This window comes from Plecotus auritus (genome assembly GCF_963455305.1).
Source record: "Plecotus auritus genome assembly, chromosome: 1".
Taxonomy (NCBI): Eukaryota; Metazoa; Chordata; class Mammalia; order Chiroptera; family Vespertilionidae; genus Plecotus; species Plecotus auritus.
Genome location: NC_137770.1, coordinates 50,802,808 through 50,822,575, shown reverse-complemented (window position 1 = coordinate 50,822,575; position 19,768 = coordinate 50,802,808). Strand labels below are relative to the sequence as shown.

At 47.6% G+C, this 19,768-nt stretch overlaps 2 protein-coding genes across 4 annotated transcripts in view; one reads left to right on the top strand and one right to left on the bottom strand.

The window, feature by feature from the left end:
- ZNF609 (zinc finger protein 609) overlaps nt 1–4,988 on the top strand; it is a 230,695-nt gene extending 225,707 nt beyond the window's left edge. For all 3 annotated transcript variants that reach the window (XM_080682314.1, XM_080682313.1, XM_080682312.1), the window contains one exon: nt 406–4,988. The gene's annotated coding sequence lies outside the window, so the exon portion shown is untranslated. The remainder of the gene's footprint in view (nt 1–405) is intronic.
- Nucleotides 4,989–5,956: 968 nt separating this feature from the next.
- OAZ2 (ornithine decarboxylase antizyme 2) lies at nt 5,957–19,362 on the bottom strand. Its single transcript, XM_080682286.1, is given in 6 exon segments — nt 5,957–7,219; nt 7,476–7,561; nt 8,627–8,802; nt 10,016–10,096; nt 10,098–10,170; nt 19,210–19,362. Coding segments are annotated over 6 exon segments (567 nt in total). The 5' UTR covers nt 19,230–19,362; the 3' UTR covers nt 5,957–7,088.
- Nucleotides 19,363–19,768: the final 406 nt, after the last annotated feature.

Genomic DNA, 19,768 nt, shown 5'->3' with positions numbered 1-19,768 from the left:
CATGTTGTGGTGACCCCCAACCATAAAATTATTTTCATTGCTACTTCATAACTGTAATTCTGCTACTGTTATGAATCGTAATGTAAATATCTGTGTTTTCCGATGGTCTTAGGCGACCCTGCTGCTGTAGAGCCTAAGACCATCAGAAAACACAGATATTTACATTACGATTCATAACAGTAGCAGAATTACAGTTATGAAGTAGCAATGAAAATAATTTTATGGTTGGGGGTCACCACAACATGAGGAACTGTATTAAAGGGTCGCAGCATTAGGAAGGTTGAGAACCACTGCTCTAGGGAGAGCAGTAGCTGCCTCCCCACAGTTCATTTTCTTGGAGCGCCACCTTGTGGTTGTTGTGCCAGCCGCTGAGTGCCTGGTTATCTGTCCATGTTTCCCTTACAGAACACCAAGTGCCGGGATAAAGTCAGCTTCACGGGCCGGACTGGCTCACCCAAGGAGGTGCTGGAGGTGCCATTAATACATCAGTTAAATGGTGTTGATCATCCTGTTTGCCGTGTTCCCACCATGACCGAAGGCAGACCCTTGGCTATCTCGCCTCCACCAGGTCCCGGACTCCCCCACCCTCCCTCTTCCTCAGGAGCTGGAGAGCTGGTACTTAGCAAAAATATTTATTCTCTCGGCCACATTTGTGACTGTTGTGGCCTCTGTGGAGATGAAGGCATGGGGAGCAACCAGGGGAACATGGCCTCAGCCCAGAGAAGTCACTGCTCTGTTCCCCAACCCCTGGTCAGCTGCCGGAGGAGTACCAGCCCCCACCCAGGGAGGGACCCCCAAGCTCTGGGTAAGGTCTGAAGACAGCACAGCAGCCATTCCCTCTCACCGTCATTACCACCATCACCAGATCCTGCATCTCCCCAGTGGTTTGAGCCCTGGGAACTGACAGCACGTGGAGAAATTAGAATCTCAGGAAAGAAATTGGGGGCTGTTTTCTCTATAATTGTGAAAACAAGGTCTTCAAACATGAAGACTTCTCCCCTCTCACATGAGCACATATAAATGCTCAGAGCCCAGCCTGGAAAGGATGACCATGGTACTTGCCCAGCATGGCCTTGGGCTGCTGGTCAGGCAGAGGGCTGGGGGTCCCACACCAGCACAGGGCCCCCCAGGGGTACTGGCAGTAAGCTGGAGCTGGAGCATGAATGGAGTCTGTGAAATAGAACTGCATCCCCACTAAGTCCTGCTGCTTCTTACCCCTCAACACCTGGCCCTTTCTCTCTTCCCTCCTGACCCCGTGCCCAGGGGGATTCTCACACTGATCTCTCCTCTTCTTTTCCACTGCTTGGCTCTTAAGACTTAGGCAGGTAAAATAGTATTCCCCGGCCTGGGGAGCTTCGGAGTCTGTCAGGGGTCCTCAGTGCAAGGCCCAGGGGGCAGTTCTTAAGAGATGTCCTGTCCTTCAGCCATCATTTAGGGTCACAAATATATACAGCCAGGTTCCTCTGTGTACAAGTATATGATTTTATATAGCTCAGTCTATAACCCCATGTGTGCCAATATGAGCCGTGTCTTTGTAAAATACATTTTTGTTTTAGGAGACACTGACCATGGGAGGTTGTGTTCCTTAGACCTGGGGTAACACATTCAAGCCATTACTCCTCTGAGCCACAAAGTGTACTCAGTGGGAGCTGTGCTTTGAGGCAGCAGACATTTCTCTGCTCTCTCAGTCCAGGCTCTGTGCTCTTTGTACTGGGAAGGGACAATGCTTTGGTAGCTTTATTGGAGTCACTTCTTCCCCGTGGTGTGGGAAGCTTTAGCTCTTACTTTGCTTTTGAGGTATCATCCCTTTGTTCTTCTCCTCTCCTATCTGTCCTTGACCTGGATTGACAGAAAATAAAGACTGACAGACACCAGCCTAGGCTACACAGGGGTATTAGTGACCAGAGTGCCAAAAGTGACCATTTAAAAGCAGGTACTTGGCTCTGGCAGCGTGGGTCATGGAGGTGGAGGTCAGTTAGCACAATGTCCAGCAAAGGCTGCTTTCCAAGATCCAAGAGCCCTACTCTAGATCTAGAGGCTCAGGGTCATTTGCCTAAGAGGAGCCACTCTGACCTATAGACCTTTCCTGTAGGTTTCACGTTCTCGTGTTTATTCAAGTGGGTTTCTGAGCCCGTCCAAAAATCTCACCATTTTAGACCTCTTAGCAGGCCCCCAAGAAGCCTCCCTCTCCTCCATCATTCCCTCTGCCTCCTGCTTCCCCAGTGGGCAGTGCTCTGAACAGTGACATCCCTTTCATCCATGGAAGTGACACCCCATCTAACCTGAGTCACCACTAAGAGGATGACTGAATTTCAGCCTGATTATGCCCTCCCACACTCCTGTGGGGTGAAGCCAAGGGCCTGTCTCTGTTCCTGTTTGTTTTTAAATATTGTTGTGTGTTTTGTAACTGTGGCGCTGGCTTACAGCGTGATCTGTACATATTGTAAAGAAACTGTTTAATTTTTTTTCCCATCGGGCAGGCATGGTCTGCATTCCTGCCCTTTCCACTTCATTCTGTAACACAGAGAAGAAGAAATTCCGTATTAGCAGGGCAGCCTTGGGTTCTACAGAAGGGAACAGCTTTTTCTTTTGTTTTCTTTCCCCTATTAAACTTTTGGCTCTTGGATCCTTATATCCAAGTCTCCCTTGAAGAGTGGGAGCTGAGCTGCCCAGAAGAGCAGGTAAAAGCCAGGAATGGCAAAATGGCACCGCCTTTCCCTGATCCCTAATCCTGCTGCTCTCAGATCCTTGCCAGGTCCAATCTTCCTTCCCTGGAATAACACAAAGCAGCAGCAGCAGAAACAGATCCTTGATGAGCGCTGAGTGAAGGATTTGCTGTCCACCTCCAGCCTCTCTATATGGGGAGGAGGAACACAGGTGAGGGTACCTGTGGCACCCATGACCTGGTTCAGAGGGACAAGACACGAAGGATTCCCATTCTACCCCACCCCACTCAGTAAGCATAGGCTGGAAAAGGTTGCTGCTAAGGGCTCAGACCACCAGACCAAGGCTCTCTCTTAGCGCCACCCCTGCCCAGGCCTCTGCTAGACATCTCGTCAGGTTCCCCACAGAGAAGCTAGAGGGAAAGACAGCCAAGCTTGGAGAGCTGCTGCTCAAGATTCACATCCTCCTCTTCCTCATCCAACCCCCTTCCCCGTTGGTACATGTATATGTACATGTATGCAATTTCCTTCTCTTATCTCATCCTCTCCACACATCTCAAGGTCAGAGGACCACAAGCAGAAGGGTTAAGAGGGCACCCATGAAATGAAGTGATTCTTAAATCTCTTCTCTCCCGGCTCCACGGTGGGTGTGGGAAGACTTGGCCTCAGGAGTGGGAGGATAAGACTACAGAAGGGCTAAGAGTTATTTTATACGGGCTTTGAGGTCACCCATGTCACTAATTACCCATATACCCTATCACCATCCCACTGACTACTCTGATGCCCCCAAGACTCCACTGGGCAGCTAGTTGGCCCCATAATTCTGGGCCTTTATTATTTGTTTTATTACTTGGGCATCCCAGGAAGTTTTCTGATGATCCTCTGCCATGGGCCCCTCCTGGGATTGAGCCCCTCCCAAACTCCATCCCAGCCCCTCCTGCCCCAGCCCACCCGCTTGCCTTGGTGCTCAGCCCCCATTGGGAGCAGGTTGGGGCGAGCTGGAGGCCCGGGCTGGAGGGGCAGTGTTGCTGTTCATAGCTTTTGTTCCATTGGCGTTGCTCTGTTGGATTTAATTTCAGTCTTCCTGATTCTTCCCTTATGTAAAGTGTACATTACCAAGTTCCTTGTTTTTTTATATATATATATAAATATATATATATACAAACTGTACTCTTTTTGCCTTTGTACATTCAGGCAAGAAGAGAAAAATAAATCTTTTTAAGAGACAATCACAAATCTGTGAGGGCTGCTGGTTATTTCTCCTGGAGTTTGCTGCTGAGCTGTCTCCTCCTCCCTCCTCCCCACCTTTCCATTCTCTCAGCTTTCCTTATCTTCCTGGTCCTGTTCCATATGCATCCTCAGCTCTACCTTCCCTGATGGCAAGTTGTTGAATCTGATGTCCGTACTACCTACCCCGCAATCCTTCCTGCCCAGCAGTGTTTTCCAGCTTAGCCACTGCCTTACCCAGGAGCTTTAACCTGTGCCCTGGCCTCTCCTATCTTCCTTCCCCTTAGATCCCATTCACCCAAGTGGCTTTGGACTCCTGGGTACTCTGGGACGTCCCAGAAACCCTGGTTTTGGATACTTACCTGTGAAACTATGCAGCGGGGAGCTCTTTAAGAGTTTGCACTATTTCAACCTGCCTGGGAGTTAGATGGTTTTTCAGGAAGAGTGGGAAACTCCTTAAAAACCCTCCGATTCCAGCCTCCAGGGTGCTCTAATCCAGATACCAGAGAATCGTTCCCTGCTGATGGATTCCTATGGCTGCCCACCCCATCAGAACAAGCCCTAAATGTTTATGGGTCAAGAGCATTTGATCAGAATTTCAAAGGGTGGTACATTCTGAAACAGCCCAACCAAATCATTGTTCCACCTCTTGAACTTTCTCCTTCCATGATTTTCTCTTCCCCTCCCTGTTTTTTCCCCTTTCTTGCTGCTTCCTTTTCTTAATTGGGTTTGGAATTGAAGTATATTTTTAAATTATTTGTTGTATTTATTGAATAAAGTTTTTAATGTCCCTGTTCTTAAATTTAGACTAATTTGCCTTTCACATTATCTCCCCTTCCCCACTCCATCACCCCCCAAAATAGTCTACCTTCTAAGTTGCTTTTTTAATTGGAGTGCAGATTTGGAAGACCTACCATGTTTCTTTCCTCTTAGTGGTCTTATCTTTTTGAAAGGGAATTCTTAACTGTCTGGGTTTCTGATTTTATCCAATTCTGGCTGTATTGAAGAGGATCCACCACTAGATGGCGGCAAAATCTGATGTGTTTCCTGTCCACTCTGCTAGCTTTGGGGATAATAAAGGGCCGAGTCTTGTCTTGGTTTTTCACCAGTCTTGGAGATTCCTTGGGTTTGACTTTAACATCTGAAATCTGAACTGCCTATATTAACTTGGCCATTGTTAGCATTCACGTAATCTGCTCTAAATCTTGTTCGTTTCAGTCACTGCCTTTATGCTGCCTCTAGGGGGTATCTGCTCAGTGGAGACATCTTCAGGTCCTTATTTCAATTGAATGTCTCTAGGCTGACCTTCCACTAATAACTGTGGAGGGGTGAAGGTGCTAAGCTCACTTCTTTTAATGAATACCAGGTAGGGTCCAAGGTTAATGACTTGGCCCAGTGTGAAAACAAGTTTCACAAAGAACAATATTAAAATGGGCCAAAGACTCAAAGTAAAGACAGCCACAGTTCAGCAGCAGATAGGTCCAAAGCCCTACAGGCCCACACTTCACCTGAGAAAACAGAAGAGGAAAGAAATGGTAATAAGCCCTTGACAAATTAAGAGGCCATATGTGAAGTGGCCCTTTCAATGCCTTATTCATCATCAGACTGGTATGCCTCCGTCAGGAGAATGGCAGCCATGCCTCAGGGCACTGGGCTCCAAAGGGGAGAAAACCATCTTCCTAAGGAAGGCATGTGCTGCTTCCTTCAGACACCTCCAGGAATGGGAATATCAGCTCGGTGCAAAAGCCAGAACCTGGTTTCAGGACCCAGCCTTCCATACAAAAGAAGACCTACGAAGAACTTGACTCCTAGGTGTATAGCCTCTATTCTGGACGAAGCTGCTGTGTACACCTGACTCTCTAAGGGCTTCTGTCCCAGACTCCTAGCAACCCCACGTTTTACAGTGTAATGTGGCTCCAGAGACCTCGGCTGGTTCATCTGTCCTGGCGCACTGCAGCTTTTTACCTGAGAAGCATGCATCACCCCCCTACGAGGTCAGGCTCTAGACTCGAAAGACAGTAGTGGTGGGAAGCTGGTCCTGGTGCAGGAATAAAGAACAGACCAACCACAACTTTAAATCAGTTTATTGACACTGTAACACAACACACTTGCCTCCCTGACACCCCCATCCCCCTCACCCAGACTAGATCTCTCCCCCTTCCTCTCCCCTTAGAACAAGCTGTACCTTGAAAACAGAAAAGGGCAGGCCACCTCTACAACCCCAGTCTCACCCCCAGGCCCTGTGGAGCAGGGTCTCAGGCACTATTCACAACCTGTTGGGGGGAGGAGGGATATAGTTAGCACTACACTCAGCCAAGCAGAGGCATCCAGTCCTTAGGAACAGATTCCCCCCTCAATCCCAGGCCGAGTCGCTATTCCTCTTCCTCTCTGCTCTTTGTGACCCTAGGAAGGAGACGTGCTGGGGCCTAGGCCATGCAGCCAGTAGCAACAGCTCCTGGCCATGATCTGAGAATTGGAGTTTGGCTAGTCTTTTATAGGGCCCAGGCACCCCAAAGAAAGCCCTGGTGGTGGGAATGAACTTGAATGCCCCTATTCAAAATGCACTGATAACATTTAACAGATTAAGAAGCCAGTTTAACCAAATGCCAAAATAACTCGAAGCTGTAAAGAAAGGGGGTCAGACCCGTTTTCTCACGGACACAAATGCACACAAAGAAGCCCAGGTGGAGCGTCAAAAAACAACTCGAGGACACTGCTGCGCATGGGGCTGCAAAGCCTATACTCGGGAGCCCCTGGGGTGACAGGAAGCAAGGAAAGAAAATACACACGTCTTAGAAACCAAAAAGAAAGCCCAATAGCTGGGGAGCCTGAGCCTGACAGTGCTACCCACCAACCCTCTAGGTCTTGCCCCAGACCCAGATAGTCCCTCCCCCTCTAGGCAATGTCCTCCCCCTAGGCTAGATAGAGCACATCACACAGCGCAGTTTAAAAAGCTTCTAATGCCAGTTCATAAACATCTTCATTTACTATTGGTGATTACATGTGAATAATATGTTTATACTGTTCTTTATGGAAAACAATTTCAACGAGTCAACTCCAAGAACACAATAGGCAACCCTCACTCTGAGCCCCTCAGCGTCCTTCCCTAGACAGCGAGGAGCCCCCTCCTCTGTCCCAGGGCTGCCTAACTTTCCCTCTTTCCCCACTGTGGCTCTTGGGCAAAGCATCCTCTGACCATTAGTGCTCATTGGGCAAGTTCTGGTCCAGGGGGTAAACCATGAACATCACATCTGGCCGAGAAGGTACACAGGGATGGCCTGGACGTACAATCTCAAAGCCCAAGAAGCTGAAGGTCTTCAGGAGTGGAGCTGCAAAAGACAAGAGTGTAAAAAGGATTTTAATCAGAAACACAAGGGTAGGGTCAAATGAAGGAAAAATCCAAAACAAAAATGGAATGAAAAAGCACTAGTCCTTGACTAAAAGACCCGTTGGGCACTACCCCCCATGACTGCCCAGGTTTGTGTCGCAAACCCAAGGGCCCCACCTCACTGTATAGGAACCCCCTTTCCCCTTCCTAGACCCCATTTTCTGGGAAGTAGGTCTCAGACTGCTTTAACTCCTCACCTCTGTCTTCCCGGCCCTTCCTGAAGCAGACGAAGACGTAGTTCACTTTCATCTTCTCTTCCGCAAACTCTAGCAGTGCTAACAATCTGCAGGAAGGAAAGAAAAGTCAGGCCCACTACCACCTCTCTCGACTTCCCACCTACCTACTCAAAAAGGCTCTTTTGAGGCTTACAGCCACATTATAGAGAAACTTCAGGGAGTTTCTATTTCAAGACCCCAGGAGCTCTGAATTCAGAAAAAATAAGCTACAATCTTTAAGAAAAATGTTTTTGGAGCCCTAGCTGGTTTGGCTCAGTAGTTAAGAGTGTCAGCTCTTGAAATGAAGAGCCCTGGGTTCGATTCTCATCAAGTACACGTACCTCGGTTGCAGGCTCAATCCCCAGCCCCAACTGAGGCATGTTGCAGGAGGCAACCAATCAATATGTCTCTCTCACATTGGTGTTTCTCTATCTTTCCCCCTTCCTTCCACTCTTTCTAAAGCTCAATGGAAAAAATATCCTCAGGTAAGGATTAATTAAAAAAAGAAAAATGTTACTGGATTATCTCTTCTGGAATAGGGGTTCTTCCTCTGACCAACTTAACTAATACAGTTCACAAGACATATGGGGCCTAGGAAGAGAACCCAGTTTTTCAGGGGCCTTCCAAAGTTGCCAAGTTTGATAATGACTACCTGCCACTGAGAGGGACTCTTGGGCCCTAACACTGCCAAAAAGGAGTTCCTCAAGAGGTTGGAGCCACTCAAGAGAATTCTGTCCTCAGGACTGTTTCCCACACACCTGACTTGCTTGGGGGGCCTCGCCCATACAATGAAATCCCATCGGATCTCTGAGCTTCCTGGCCTTTTGAACTGCACCACTGTATGATGGCTCAAGAAGGATTTAATGTCTGCTGGGAAGAGTGAACCACGGAGTGATTAATGACAGGGATTTGGTTAATGTGATAATGATCTGCTTTAATTATAAGCTAGAGCAGGCCTGTTTTACTGGGTAAAAATAACCTGTTTCAAAATGGTACCTGCTTGGGAGGCCTAGAGCTAGGGAAGAAGGCAGACTCCCTACTGTTCGGTTCTCCCCAGTAAGCGTATCCCTTTCTCTGGAATGGGACCTCTTTCCCCAGTTGCTCCTTCCCTTCCCCCAGCCCCTGCTCCTTACCCTTCTTTGCTCCCATCAGCTAATACTCCATCTGGGATTTCTATAAACAGGCTCTGGCTGGACAGGACTGCATCCCAGGAAGAGACCTTCACCTCGGTGACCTCATACTGGAAGTGGATGATGTGAGGTTTTCCATCATTCACAGGGAGGTCCTGGGTCACAGTGAGCTTCTCGTCCTGGGAAGAGATTAGTCCAGGGACCATGTTACTACTGTTTCTGGCCACATCGTAGGCTCCCCTTACCTGGTGGTGCTGAGAGGCCCCTATAGTCAATCTCAGGGTAGCATGGGATTGAGGGCACCATGAAAATATAGAGCTAAACAGAGTCATGCTAGCTAAATAGAGCCATCACTCATTAGGCACTAAGGCTAGTTGATGTTGGCTAAAAGCCAACATGATGGGAAGGGAAATATTTACCAAGTGCCCACTAGATGCCAAATACTGTGCATAGTGCTTTCCCATTTGTCAATGACCACAACAGGCACTCGAAGTAGGCATATAATATCCCCATTTTAAATCTGAGATACTAGGGGCCCAGAACAATTAAGCAACTGACCCAAGGCTCCACAGCTAGTAATGGCACAGTTAACCATGTCTCCCTAAGTCAAAACCCATGCATGCCCCCCCAGCACCATACTCCTTCTCTCTGAAAGAGAAACATTAGAAACAAAGTATGTGTGAGGGGTGACTGGGACCCAGACTAACCAAAGCCTGCTTCCAGGTAGACTGCAGGGTCCATGTTGTGTCTCCTGGCCACAATCTCAGGAGACCAGCACTCAGCTGCCCTGCTACCCTACCCTTCAATGCCAGTCTTAGGGTGAAGCTAAACCAACTTCTAGGCCTCAATCACAGGAGAGCAAAAGCCAGCAAAGGACTGGCTGCCCCAGCCCAGATCATTCCCAGGCAGATTCTCAGGGTTCTCTAAAGCCCCTGGGCTGTGCCATATGCTACCAGGGTGATAGGTGATGAGATGCAAGGCGCCCTCTCCTTACCATAAACCTCCACACTGCCCTCCCCCTGCCCCCACCTTCCCAAGCAGGCTGGTAAGGGACAAGTCAGAATGCCAAATAAAGACAATGGGAAAACTGCTCCTCCTGACCCTTGGTATTTCTCAAGAGAAACAGGAAGGAGTAGCACCTGAAAGAGCTCTCACCCTGAACCGGCACTAAAGTGCTGATCGCCAAGAAGATGGCAGGGTGTTCGCTTGGTGCTGATATTCTACTATTACTCCCCAAAAGCCACATAGCAGTCACAGTTCAGAGTCCTTCCCAATCTCCCTACTGGCCTGGCCTGAGTCAGATTAAGGGAAGTGATTGCTGTCCTTAAGCAGCAGCGCAATGGAGTCTGAGAAGTCTCTGCTCCAAGCCTTCCGCCCCAGGGTCCTCCTTACCTTATATATTAGAGCTGAGAGAGAAGGATCCCTGCCGCCCCCTCGCCCACCGGGGATCTTCGACAGTGGGTGAGGGGCATCAGGAGCACCACAGAGGCCCTGGAACAATGTGCCTGCAGCACTGGAGCTGGGGACAGTTACTCAAAGGCAAAATACTACTGCAAGAGATGGAGAATGTGACAGTGAACACCAAGACATGAAGATTTAACTCAACATCCCATCCCAATTCCTGCCCTGGCTCTCCCTAACCAACTGCTCTAAGGCTACACCACTGGGCCAGTCCTTACAACTTCAGCTTTTAGAACTACGTCTGCTCTTATAGGGCAAGGAACCCACCATCCTGCAGAGGCACAGGGAGTCCAGCTGGATATGTGATCAGAAGAGCACCTGTCAAACACCAAACAGATCTCAGTGGTGCTGCAGACCTTGGAAGGAACCAGATCCTGGCCTGCCTGCTAGGCTGAGCCCTATACCCTCCAGCAGTACCTTTCCTTACCCAGCAGGGTCTCGGCAACCCACGTGGCCAAACCACAAAGTCTACGCTATTACTTTAGACTGGAGAGCATATGGGCCTCAGGAGTCACGTGGGCTGGGTACTGCACACTGAGGAACTCCCAAGGCCACTTTTCTAATGATGGCCTCCTCCCTGATCTAAACAGAGTAACTAGACAGAAATAACTTACCCAAACCCATCTAGGGTTGAGAACTAAATTACATCCAGGGATTTGGCTTCCAGAGAGGAGGTGCACCATAGTACAGGGTATTATGGTATCTTGAATATTATGGCATTTTGGTATGCCATCAAATGCAGGGCTTCTTGCCTTTCGTTGCTAGAAACTGACCTGGCATGGGAGTTTAGGTAATGTTTATATGGTCAGAATGGATACTCTAGTGTGTATATATTGGGGGGTGGGCGACTGCTGGGAAGAGATGCACATGCTGGAAGCCAATAATCATCTGGAGGTATGTGCCCTTACTGGCCACCATGATTTTTAGGTGGACCCAACAGGGCTCCAAATTTGCTCCACTACCTTCTTTGAATCCAATTTAATGGCTCCTTAGGCTGACATGTAGCTCAGTCCACAGGCCAAGGGCAAGTGAAACAATGCAAGAGGTAAATTGTCTGTGCATGTACACCATGATTCAGCCAGCTCAACTGACTGTGCACAACGATGTCACGTTGGTAGTTTGAATCAACTATAAGGAAGTATTTACATCCCAGAAATCAACAAATGCTATAAATCAAGGCTTTCTTCCCCCCTGAAAACCAGTGGTAAAATAACATGAGGTACCATTCTTCATTCTGTCCTTTGCTTTATATGGCATTGCATGCCAGACTGAGGGTTTTCACTTCAGCTCAGAGTGACAAAGCTGAACTCACACCTAACCTGACAACGGTACAATAACCAAAGGACCAGACCCCTGAGACCCTCACTACTCAGAGATCTGTGTAAGCGTTCCAGCTGAGACAGGACATGCAAACTCATCACTACTCTAGCTTGGCTCCTCTGTTCTCAATGATTTCAACAGGGAGCCTGAAATTATACTTAGAAGTTTCGTTGGGAGATGACATTCCCAGGGTAGTGTCAGTGGGCCCAGAAAAACATCAATACTTGCGGGTGATAACCACATGCACCACCTACTGCCTCCTCCGCAAAGTCTCAGGGCATCCTCATCTCCCACCACTCTTGGCCTCACTGAGAGATACTAAGAAAAGGGGCATGACTGAGGACTATGCTACTGTTTTCAAGGGTGGGATTTATTTTCTACTAAGGACAATGAGTTGTTTTAATCCCCCCTTCCAGTGTGTTAAGGGATAGAACAGAGTATTTAGGTTGGGAAAAACAAGACAACAAGGGAGAGGATTTCCCCCAAGCAAAGGCACACACACAGCCACATGATATTGTTTTCTCCTCATTCCCTAGGGACCACTTCAGGCCTCTGAAAAAAGCTGGCTTGCTTGTATTGGTCAGTGGAGCTACTAAGTACTGGACAAACCTCCTATGTGGTAGACAGATGCAATGTGGCCTCATATACCAGAACTGTGTGGGTTCACAAAACAACCAGATCCCCAAGGAAGGTTCCCTTGCAATTCTAGAATTCTGGTGCTAGGTCACTTAACTTCAACACTCCTAGTTCCAGAGAAATTATTCCTCAATTGTTTTAGATGGGAGAGCTACATTCAACTCCTGACTTGCATTCCAAACAACATCTTGATTCTGAGCTAATTTTTACTTGCAAATGGCAGATACAATGGAGCTAACCCACTGAAAAGTCCAGAATAAGGTGGGTTTTCCTTTTTATAGATTCAGAATCCCCTCTGTCTTCCTAGAATGAATCCCTAGGGCCTGCCCTGTGTCTAGCACTAATGTAGGAGCTCATGATATGTCTGGTATCCTGATTTCAATCCTCAAATAAATGCAAGAAGTCTATTCCATGGTAACAAATCATTTACTTCCCCAATCACACACAAGGATCCTGGGAACTCTTTCCTCCTCCCCCACAAAATCTATAGAGAAACCAAGTGTAAGTGTGTATGTATGTAAGTAGGAGTGGAAGGGTATTTCAGGCCCCCACGTAGGTATCCAGTTCCAGTTCCAGAAGAGAAACAGCTGGGATTTGGGCTGAGCTTAGTAGATAGATCACAATAATTATCTTCATAGTATATCATAATAGATATGTTTTTAGTTACTTGCTATGAATGCCAAATAGGTTTTTTATAGATCGTCATTTCGGATGTGAGAAGGGAAGGGAGAGGGGTACGAATGTGGTAGTTAAAGAAATAAAGGGGCATAAAATTGCCAGCAATGGCCTTCTCTTCTTGTACTGACTTTAGTGTTCAAAAGATATTGTGGCAAAATATGCCACCAACCTCAACAGAAAAAGTGAATCTTGAGGAACTTAAGCACAAGAGAAAGTGGCTTCTAAACACAAGTCTTCCTGTCACAAGATCCAAACCAGGTTAGATTTCATATTCAGTTTAGTCATGTTTCTACTGGTTCCAATGCCCAGCTTTTCCACTCCTTCCTCACATCCTGCTCACTCCACTGGGAGGCAGGACTGGTTTAATCTCTATCACCAAAGGATGATTTAACAAACTCAGTCAAGGCTGAAAAGATCATGACTGATTAAGGAGAATCAAATGTATTAGACTGAACGCAAACATCCAGCGAGGCTGGTCCTGCTTTTGGAGAAGAAAAGAGTATGCCATGCTGGAAATGAGGGTGTCAGGTATCCGAGCCAACTCAGAAGAGAGATGGGAGATTAGAGCTGATCTGTTAGTGCCTTTTCTTCTCTCACTTATTGGACAGGACCCTGGAAACACTCCTCTCGGGATACACATGAATGCTACCAACAGATCCCATCCTGCTGCCTCTAATTTAAAGCATTCTATGACTGTTGTCTGAAATGTGCTTAGCAGGTTGTAATTTCATACACTGGCTATAGACAGGCAGTGTATGGAGATATATTCCTGGGGAATGCTGCTGGTAAATCAAATTTTTATCATTCAAATCCTATTTTTAAATCTCTAGGGTGCTTACTATTTAAAGAAGGTAACCTTAAATCTCTTGATAAAATAAAGGATCTCCTATCAAAATCACTTCTAGTTGACTATGTCATGTTTTTTGGTTTTGTTGGTGTTTTTTTAAATTGATTTTTAGAGAGGGGGAGAGAGAGAGAGAAACATTGATGTGAGAGAGATACATCAATTGGTTGCCTCCCGCACGTGCCCCGACCAGAGATTGAACCCACAACCTAGGTATATGCCTTGACCAGAAATCAAACCCACGACCCTCCGGTGCACAGGACAACACTCCAACCAAATGAGCCATACCAGCCAGGGTGACTATGTCAGGTTTTATTTTTATAATTACTGTGCTCAAAGCAAGGTATAGCCTGCTACATAAAGATTTAATGTAAAAGTAATTCTGTGGCTAACTTCTATTCAGCTAAATCTAACAAATACTTGAATTGATATTCTCCTTCATATACTTTTGACCATGTTTTACTTGAATCAGTGGCTTCAGCTTGTTCAAGTCTGCACCCTTTCTCTCTGGTTTCTATTACATGTCAGAGGAGGGTCAGATGGCCTTGGTATTACTATCTTGTGGTATCAAGTGAAAAGACATAAAACCACATTCCCAAACATTCTGCATTCATTCCTCCTTTCTCCTCTTCTGACCCATTCCTGTCTCTGGCTTCTTAGAACACTGCCGGGTCCTGACTCCCTCATACAAGCTGCTCTGACTCTGAGACTTGGAAGGTCTCGGATGACTAGTTCCTACACAAAGAGGGACCAAACTAGGGCTGCCGTCACACTTAGCTAAAACGAAATATGAAGAATGGTGGGAGGTAATGGCCACCTCCAGTCTAGTGTGTGTGCAGAGGCTGATTTCCAGCTGCCAATCCCCTTTCCATATGAGAAAGGGGCCCTGGTCAGATGCCAGGCATAAGTCATTTCAGTAGGGCTGTTCTGTGTGCCAAAGGGAGTCTACTTGCTAAGCATGATTTTAAAGAAAATGACATCACCACTCTGAATCACAGACTGAAATCAAAACTGGGTTTTGGTTGATTCTCCACAAGAAACAACACAGTGGCAGCTAGAATTTCTGTGCCTCTGAGGTTTGCTTATTACACAAATGATAATGTTCCATCTTCTGCCAAAGGTGGGCACAATTATGTATGCTACCAGAGTCTGGTGGATAGCTAGGTAATCATGCTTTAAAATAAGACCTTAAATTTACATTTTAATTACCTCAATCTACTTTGTATAGTCAAGTAATCACCCAGTTCTAGCTCTTCCAAGGATAGAATCACTTCATTGTTTTGTTTTGTTTTGTTTTGTTTTATATAGTATCAAAGGCCTAGGAAATTTTAAGGCTTATCTTAAAGCATCTTATTCGGCTGCTACAACAGGAAATTGTTTTGTTCACTTCAAGTAACAAAATTCTTGCTCACCTACTTGGCCATATAGCTATCCATTAGGCTTCATAGCCTTCCAAACCATGGCAAAAACTGGAATCAACATGCATACATACTGTTTCAAAAAGGGATGGATTACTCCTCTCCCCCCAGAAATGCACATATGTAACATCATTCCTCTATCCCAATCCTCAGTCCCCATTTTTATATTTCTCAGCAGCTCTGAGGCTATATTTGGATTTCTTGGCACAGTGAGGAATTACTATTATTAGTTCGCAATGCTTTCTGAAGCATACCACCAATTTGGGGGGATTCCTGACTATACTATGAGTCTTTCTCCCCCTCTCTGGGGTGAACTTGAAGGCACATAACAGGAAAACTTGCTCTCCCTACCACCCCACATCCAACAAGCCATAGTACCAATAAATAAGGAGTAACTAAACCAAACTCTTTGGGGGGGAGAGAGAAATTCCATTACCAGGGAACTATGCAGTAAGATGCTCAAGGTAGCTCTGATGTGCTCTTGTGCCCTGTCCACCCCCAAGAAAAACCACCTGCAGAAAGAACCAAATGCTTCTCCTCAAAGCCCATCAAACACAGACTGATTATATGGATATGGAGCCAGGACAGGCTCTTCACATACTGGACTGTCACAGGTACAAAGCAAGACCTAGACAGAGACTATCTTCCCCCGCCCCCACAAATCCAGGAAGAGAAAGGCCTCGAAGCTTGATTTCCTTGGATTGAAACCTCGTGTTCAAACACTGTAATAAAAGTGCTTGTACTTGTGTCTTCTTCCTTCCCCCACCATCAGGACTTCTGACATTCTGGAGGTACTAATCAGAACAAAACTGGAAAGGAAGAGCCTTGTTTTCAAAACATACTGCGGGCTCCTCTGCAACTGTTTCTTCCAGGAAACCAAGCCTCCACCTCTAGAGTATTTCACTGGAGCCAAGGAAGCTGGAAAACCCATCCCCCTCACCTCCCCCCCCCCACCCACCCACCCAATGGGAACTAAACTCTAGCCAGCTCCCCCCTCTGCAGATACAAAACACCAAGAACACTGAAGGGGAAGAACATCCGGCTCTTATCAGAATCCCCAGTTAGGCTCTACCAGTATTCCTTTTAGAACAGAGTTAGAGGCAGGCCAGAGGAGGTTGGGAAACATGCTATGGAAACAGGATTGCCATAACTCAAAGAAACCAGACACCCTGCACACACCACCCCACCCCACCCCCAGGCCAAAGTAGAGGAGCCAGATCCAAGGCCTTGCTCCTGCCCAGGCCCTGGCAGGCCAACTAGCTCCTCCCTCCACCTGTCTGTCATGCAGCCAAGCCCCTCAAATTACCAACACACTAAGCAAGGGCCCTGGAGAAAAGCAAGCCTGTTTTACCACTTAGGAAGCTGGAAGGAATCTTTAAGTTAAGCAAACGCAACCCCCTCTTTTTACATGTAAGCACACTAGCTAAGCCAGAACTAAAACTCAGGTCTCTCAACCTCACAGTCAGTAATGAGGACTCCAAAGAATGCCTGCTGAGACCACACCACCTTCCAAACCCCACAGCCCAGACAAAAACGTAAAGGCTAGCAAAGGACGTTTTCCTATAGGTTCCTCTGCCTCTCTCCACCTCTGTGCTTCATTCTGCCTTCTCTCATACCTGCTGTCTATCCTCAGAACACACAGCCCTCTCTACCACAAATAATAGCTTTTGCATCCAGCACAATCCAAATATACATCCACGTCCACCTCCTCAGCTCCAGAAGGGGCTGGGTTAGAGAAGATGGAATAAAAGACGGGACTGCAAAGGGAGATGGACATGGAGAGTCTTGGAAAAGGAAAATGTAACAGCAGAATGGGGCTGTAGGTGGAGAGCTTGGGAGGTGGGGTAATGGGTCAAATTGGACCATAAAAACAAAAACAAAAACAGGAAATGAGTGAAATTTCTTTCTGCATGGAGGGAATAGAAGTGTGAGGGCTAGGTAGAGTTTGAGAACGAAAATGGCTATTGGTTAAGAACTGAGTAACAAGAGAGAGAATTTAAAAGGCTGTTGCAGGTATCTTGGGTATTTCCAGATAGTACCTGGGAAAGACTAAGGAAATCCCTGAAATCAAGGCCTTTTCCAGTTAAGAAAGGGCTGACACCCACAAAAGGAATATGATGGGAAGGGTCTTCTGGGGAGGGGCGGGGAGGCAGCGTTTCTCAATCCTGGCTGCATATTAGAATTATCCAGGGAGCTTTAAAAATATGTACTAATAAACAGGCCCCACCCTATGCCATTTACACCAGGTCTTTGAGGTGGGCTCAGGTAATTGATTTTTCAAATGTGCAGCCCTAGTTAAGAAACACTGAGATACAAGAAAAGCTAAAAACCCAGCTGGACTATCTAAGGATGGTACTGCTAAAGGAGTGAGAAATGGCAAGTTCGAGGCCATTTTAATGAGAAAGAAACCCCAAGTTTGAGAAGAACTTGAATGATAATTAGAGCCCTATGTGAAGAAAAGCAATAAGGAAGGCTATGTTTGTAAGAGGAACTATAAAGTCTAGTTTTAAACAAACCAAGGCACAATTTAAGGAGGATTTGCAGAGAATGGATCTGCTTGCAAAACAATGAGGCCCAAGTGAGGGGCAGGGGCCATCAGACCAAATCTGGGGACAAAGAGGATGGTATGGGGAACTAATGAGCTTCAGACTCAATTTGGAGCTGGCAGCACAAATCTAGGGGGAAATGACATAAGACAATTAGACCCAAATTGTAAATGGAAGCCATTCCGATGTATAAGAAGCAACTGGTGTTAAAAATTGTGGGGCCCTGGCCGATTTGGCTTAGTGGATAGAGGGTCAGCCTGGGGACTGAAGAGTCCGGGGATCCATTCTGGTCAGGGGGCACATGCCTGGGGTTGTAGGCTTGATCCCCAGTAGGGGGTGTGCAGGAGCTGCCGATCAATCTCTCATCATTGATGTTCCTGTCTCTCCCTCTCCCTTCCTCTCTGAAATCAATAATAATATATATATACATATATATATATTTTTTTTAATTGTGGGGAATCAGGAATTATGGAACAGTTTCAAAGAAGAGTTTGAGGCAGAAACACAAAGTATGTTTGAGGAAGAGATGGCAGATAAGAGCTGCCTTGGAGAGAAAGAGGAGAAGTGGAGAAGAATATTGAATGATGAATTCTGCCTCTTTAAGCAGGAGGAAGCATGAACGATACAAGTTTAGAAAATCATTGGTGCTCTTTCAAAAGATGTACAGCCTTTCTCTCCAATTAACAGGGGAAGGCAGGATCAGGGAGGAAACTTGCAAAGGCCCAGGGTCCAGAGTATGGAGGCACTGGAGGTGGGGAAAGAGGGTAAGCCTTCCATCAAAGCTAGGGTGGGTTGAGTTTTGTGATCTATTGATTTAAAGATGGGGTTCAGTTAAGATGGGAAGAGTAAAAGTAAAGATGAGTTCCAGATGAGAGTGTTTAAAAGGCAGGAGTGTTTAGAAGACTGTTTGGGGGAACCCCATTAGAGGAACAGGATGGAAGATAGGGGTCAAGTCCAAAGTGTTGGATAAATAAATGGAATGAGGTTGGGAAACAGGAAAAATGGGTCCTAACCAGGAAAGGGGTGTTGAGGGAGGGAGGAAGGAAGGGAAAAGATGAAGCTGGAGTGAGGGACTAAGGGGAGGGCTGGGCATCATTGTAAAGACTATTAGGCCGGGGCGGAGGGGTGGAGGGGCGGGAGGGGGGTGGGTAGGGATGTGATGATGGGTCCAGATGAGAACTGAAGGATGCAGCCTGACCTGCGGAGTGGGAGGGGGAGACAGGGATAAGACAGAGGTCTTGGTGGAGGGCGCAGTCTGAATTAGGGAAGAGATTCAAAGGATAGGGTTAAGTGACTTAAAAGGGGGTGGGGATGGCGGGGAAGATGTGGAGAAGATGGGAAACAATTTGGAGAATCTGGATGAGGGAAAAATCCACTTTGGGGAATGGGGCACCGTTCAGCGGAGCTGAAGGAAAATGGGGGCTTGATTGGAAGATTGAGTCCCGGGTGGTTGGGGCTTTTCAGGGGAGGAGGCCCGGATGGGGGGGATGGGCAAGGCTGGCGGGAGGGGGCGCTGAGACGGAAGGAGGCCCCGCTGCGAGAATGGGGCTCGGCCTGGGGTGGCTAAGTGGGGAAGGGTCCAAGTGCGGGGCGGATGGGGCCCCGCTGGGGGGCGGGGGTGGAGGAGGCCGCTGGAGCAGATGAGGGGAGGATGGGGGCGGGGAGCCTGGGCCGGGCCGTTACCTGTCCTGGGTGTTTATCATCCTCGGCGGCTCTGCTCAGGGTGGGAGGAGGCGGCGCAGGGAGTGGGTAGGTGGATGAGTGGGTGGGTGTGGGGTTGCGCGCGCGGGGCCGATCTCTGCGGGTTAAGTCCCTGTCAGGCCGCGGGCTCACAGCCCTCCTCCAGCCTCGGCAAGCGCCTGCCTCCAACTGACCCTCCCCGGCCGCCGCCGACGCCGCCGCCACCGCCCCGCCCCCAAGCGCCTCATCTGCATAGCCCCACCCAGCGCCGCGCGGTGTCCTGGGAAACTGGGGCCCACAACAAAGGGCAAAGCACCGCCCCGCCTCGCTTCCGCGCAGGCGCACCAGGGGGCCGGTAGCGGGAGGTGGGGGTCCGGGTGAGAAAGGTTGGGGGATGGCTGTGGCTGCTTTGCCGGAAAGATACCTTGTATTTCAAGTAGAGTTTTCTAAGCTTTGACCAGATCTAGACTCCTTGTTTGCGTGAAGCCAAGCAAGGGCTGTGTCATTTGTAGGTTCTGGGAGGATACTTATTAAACAAAATCTGAATTCTAAGAGTATTGGA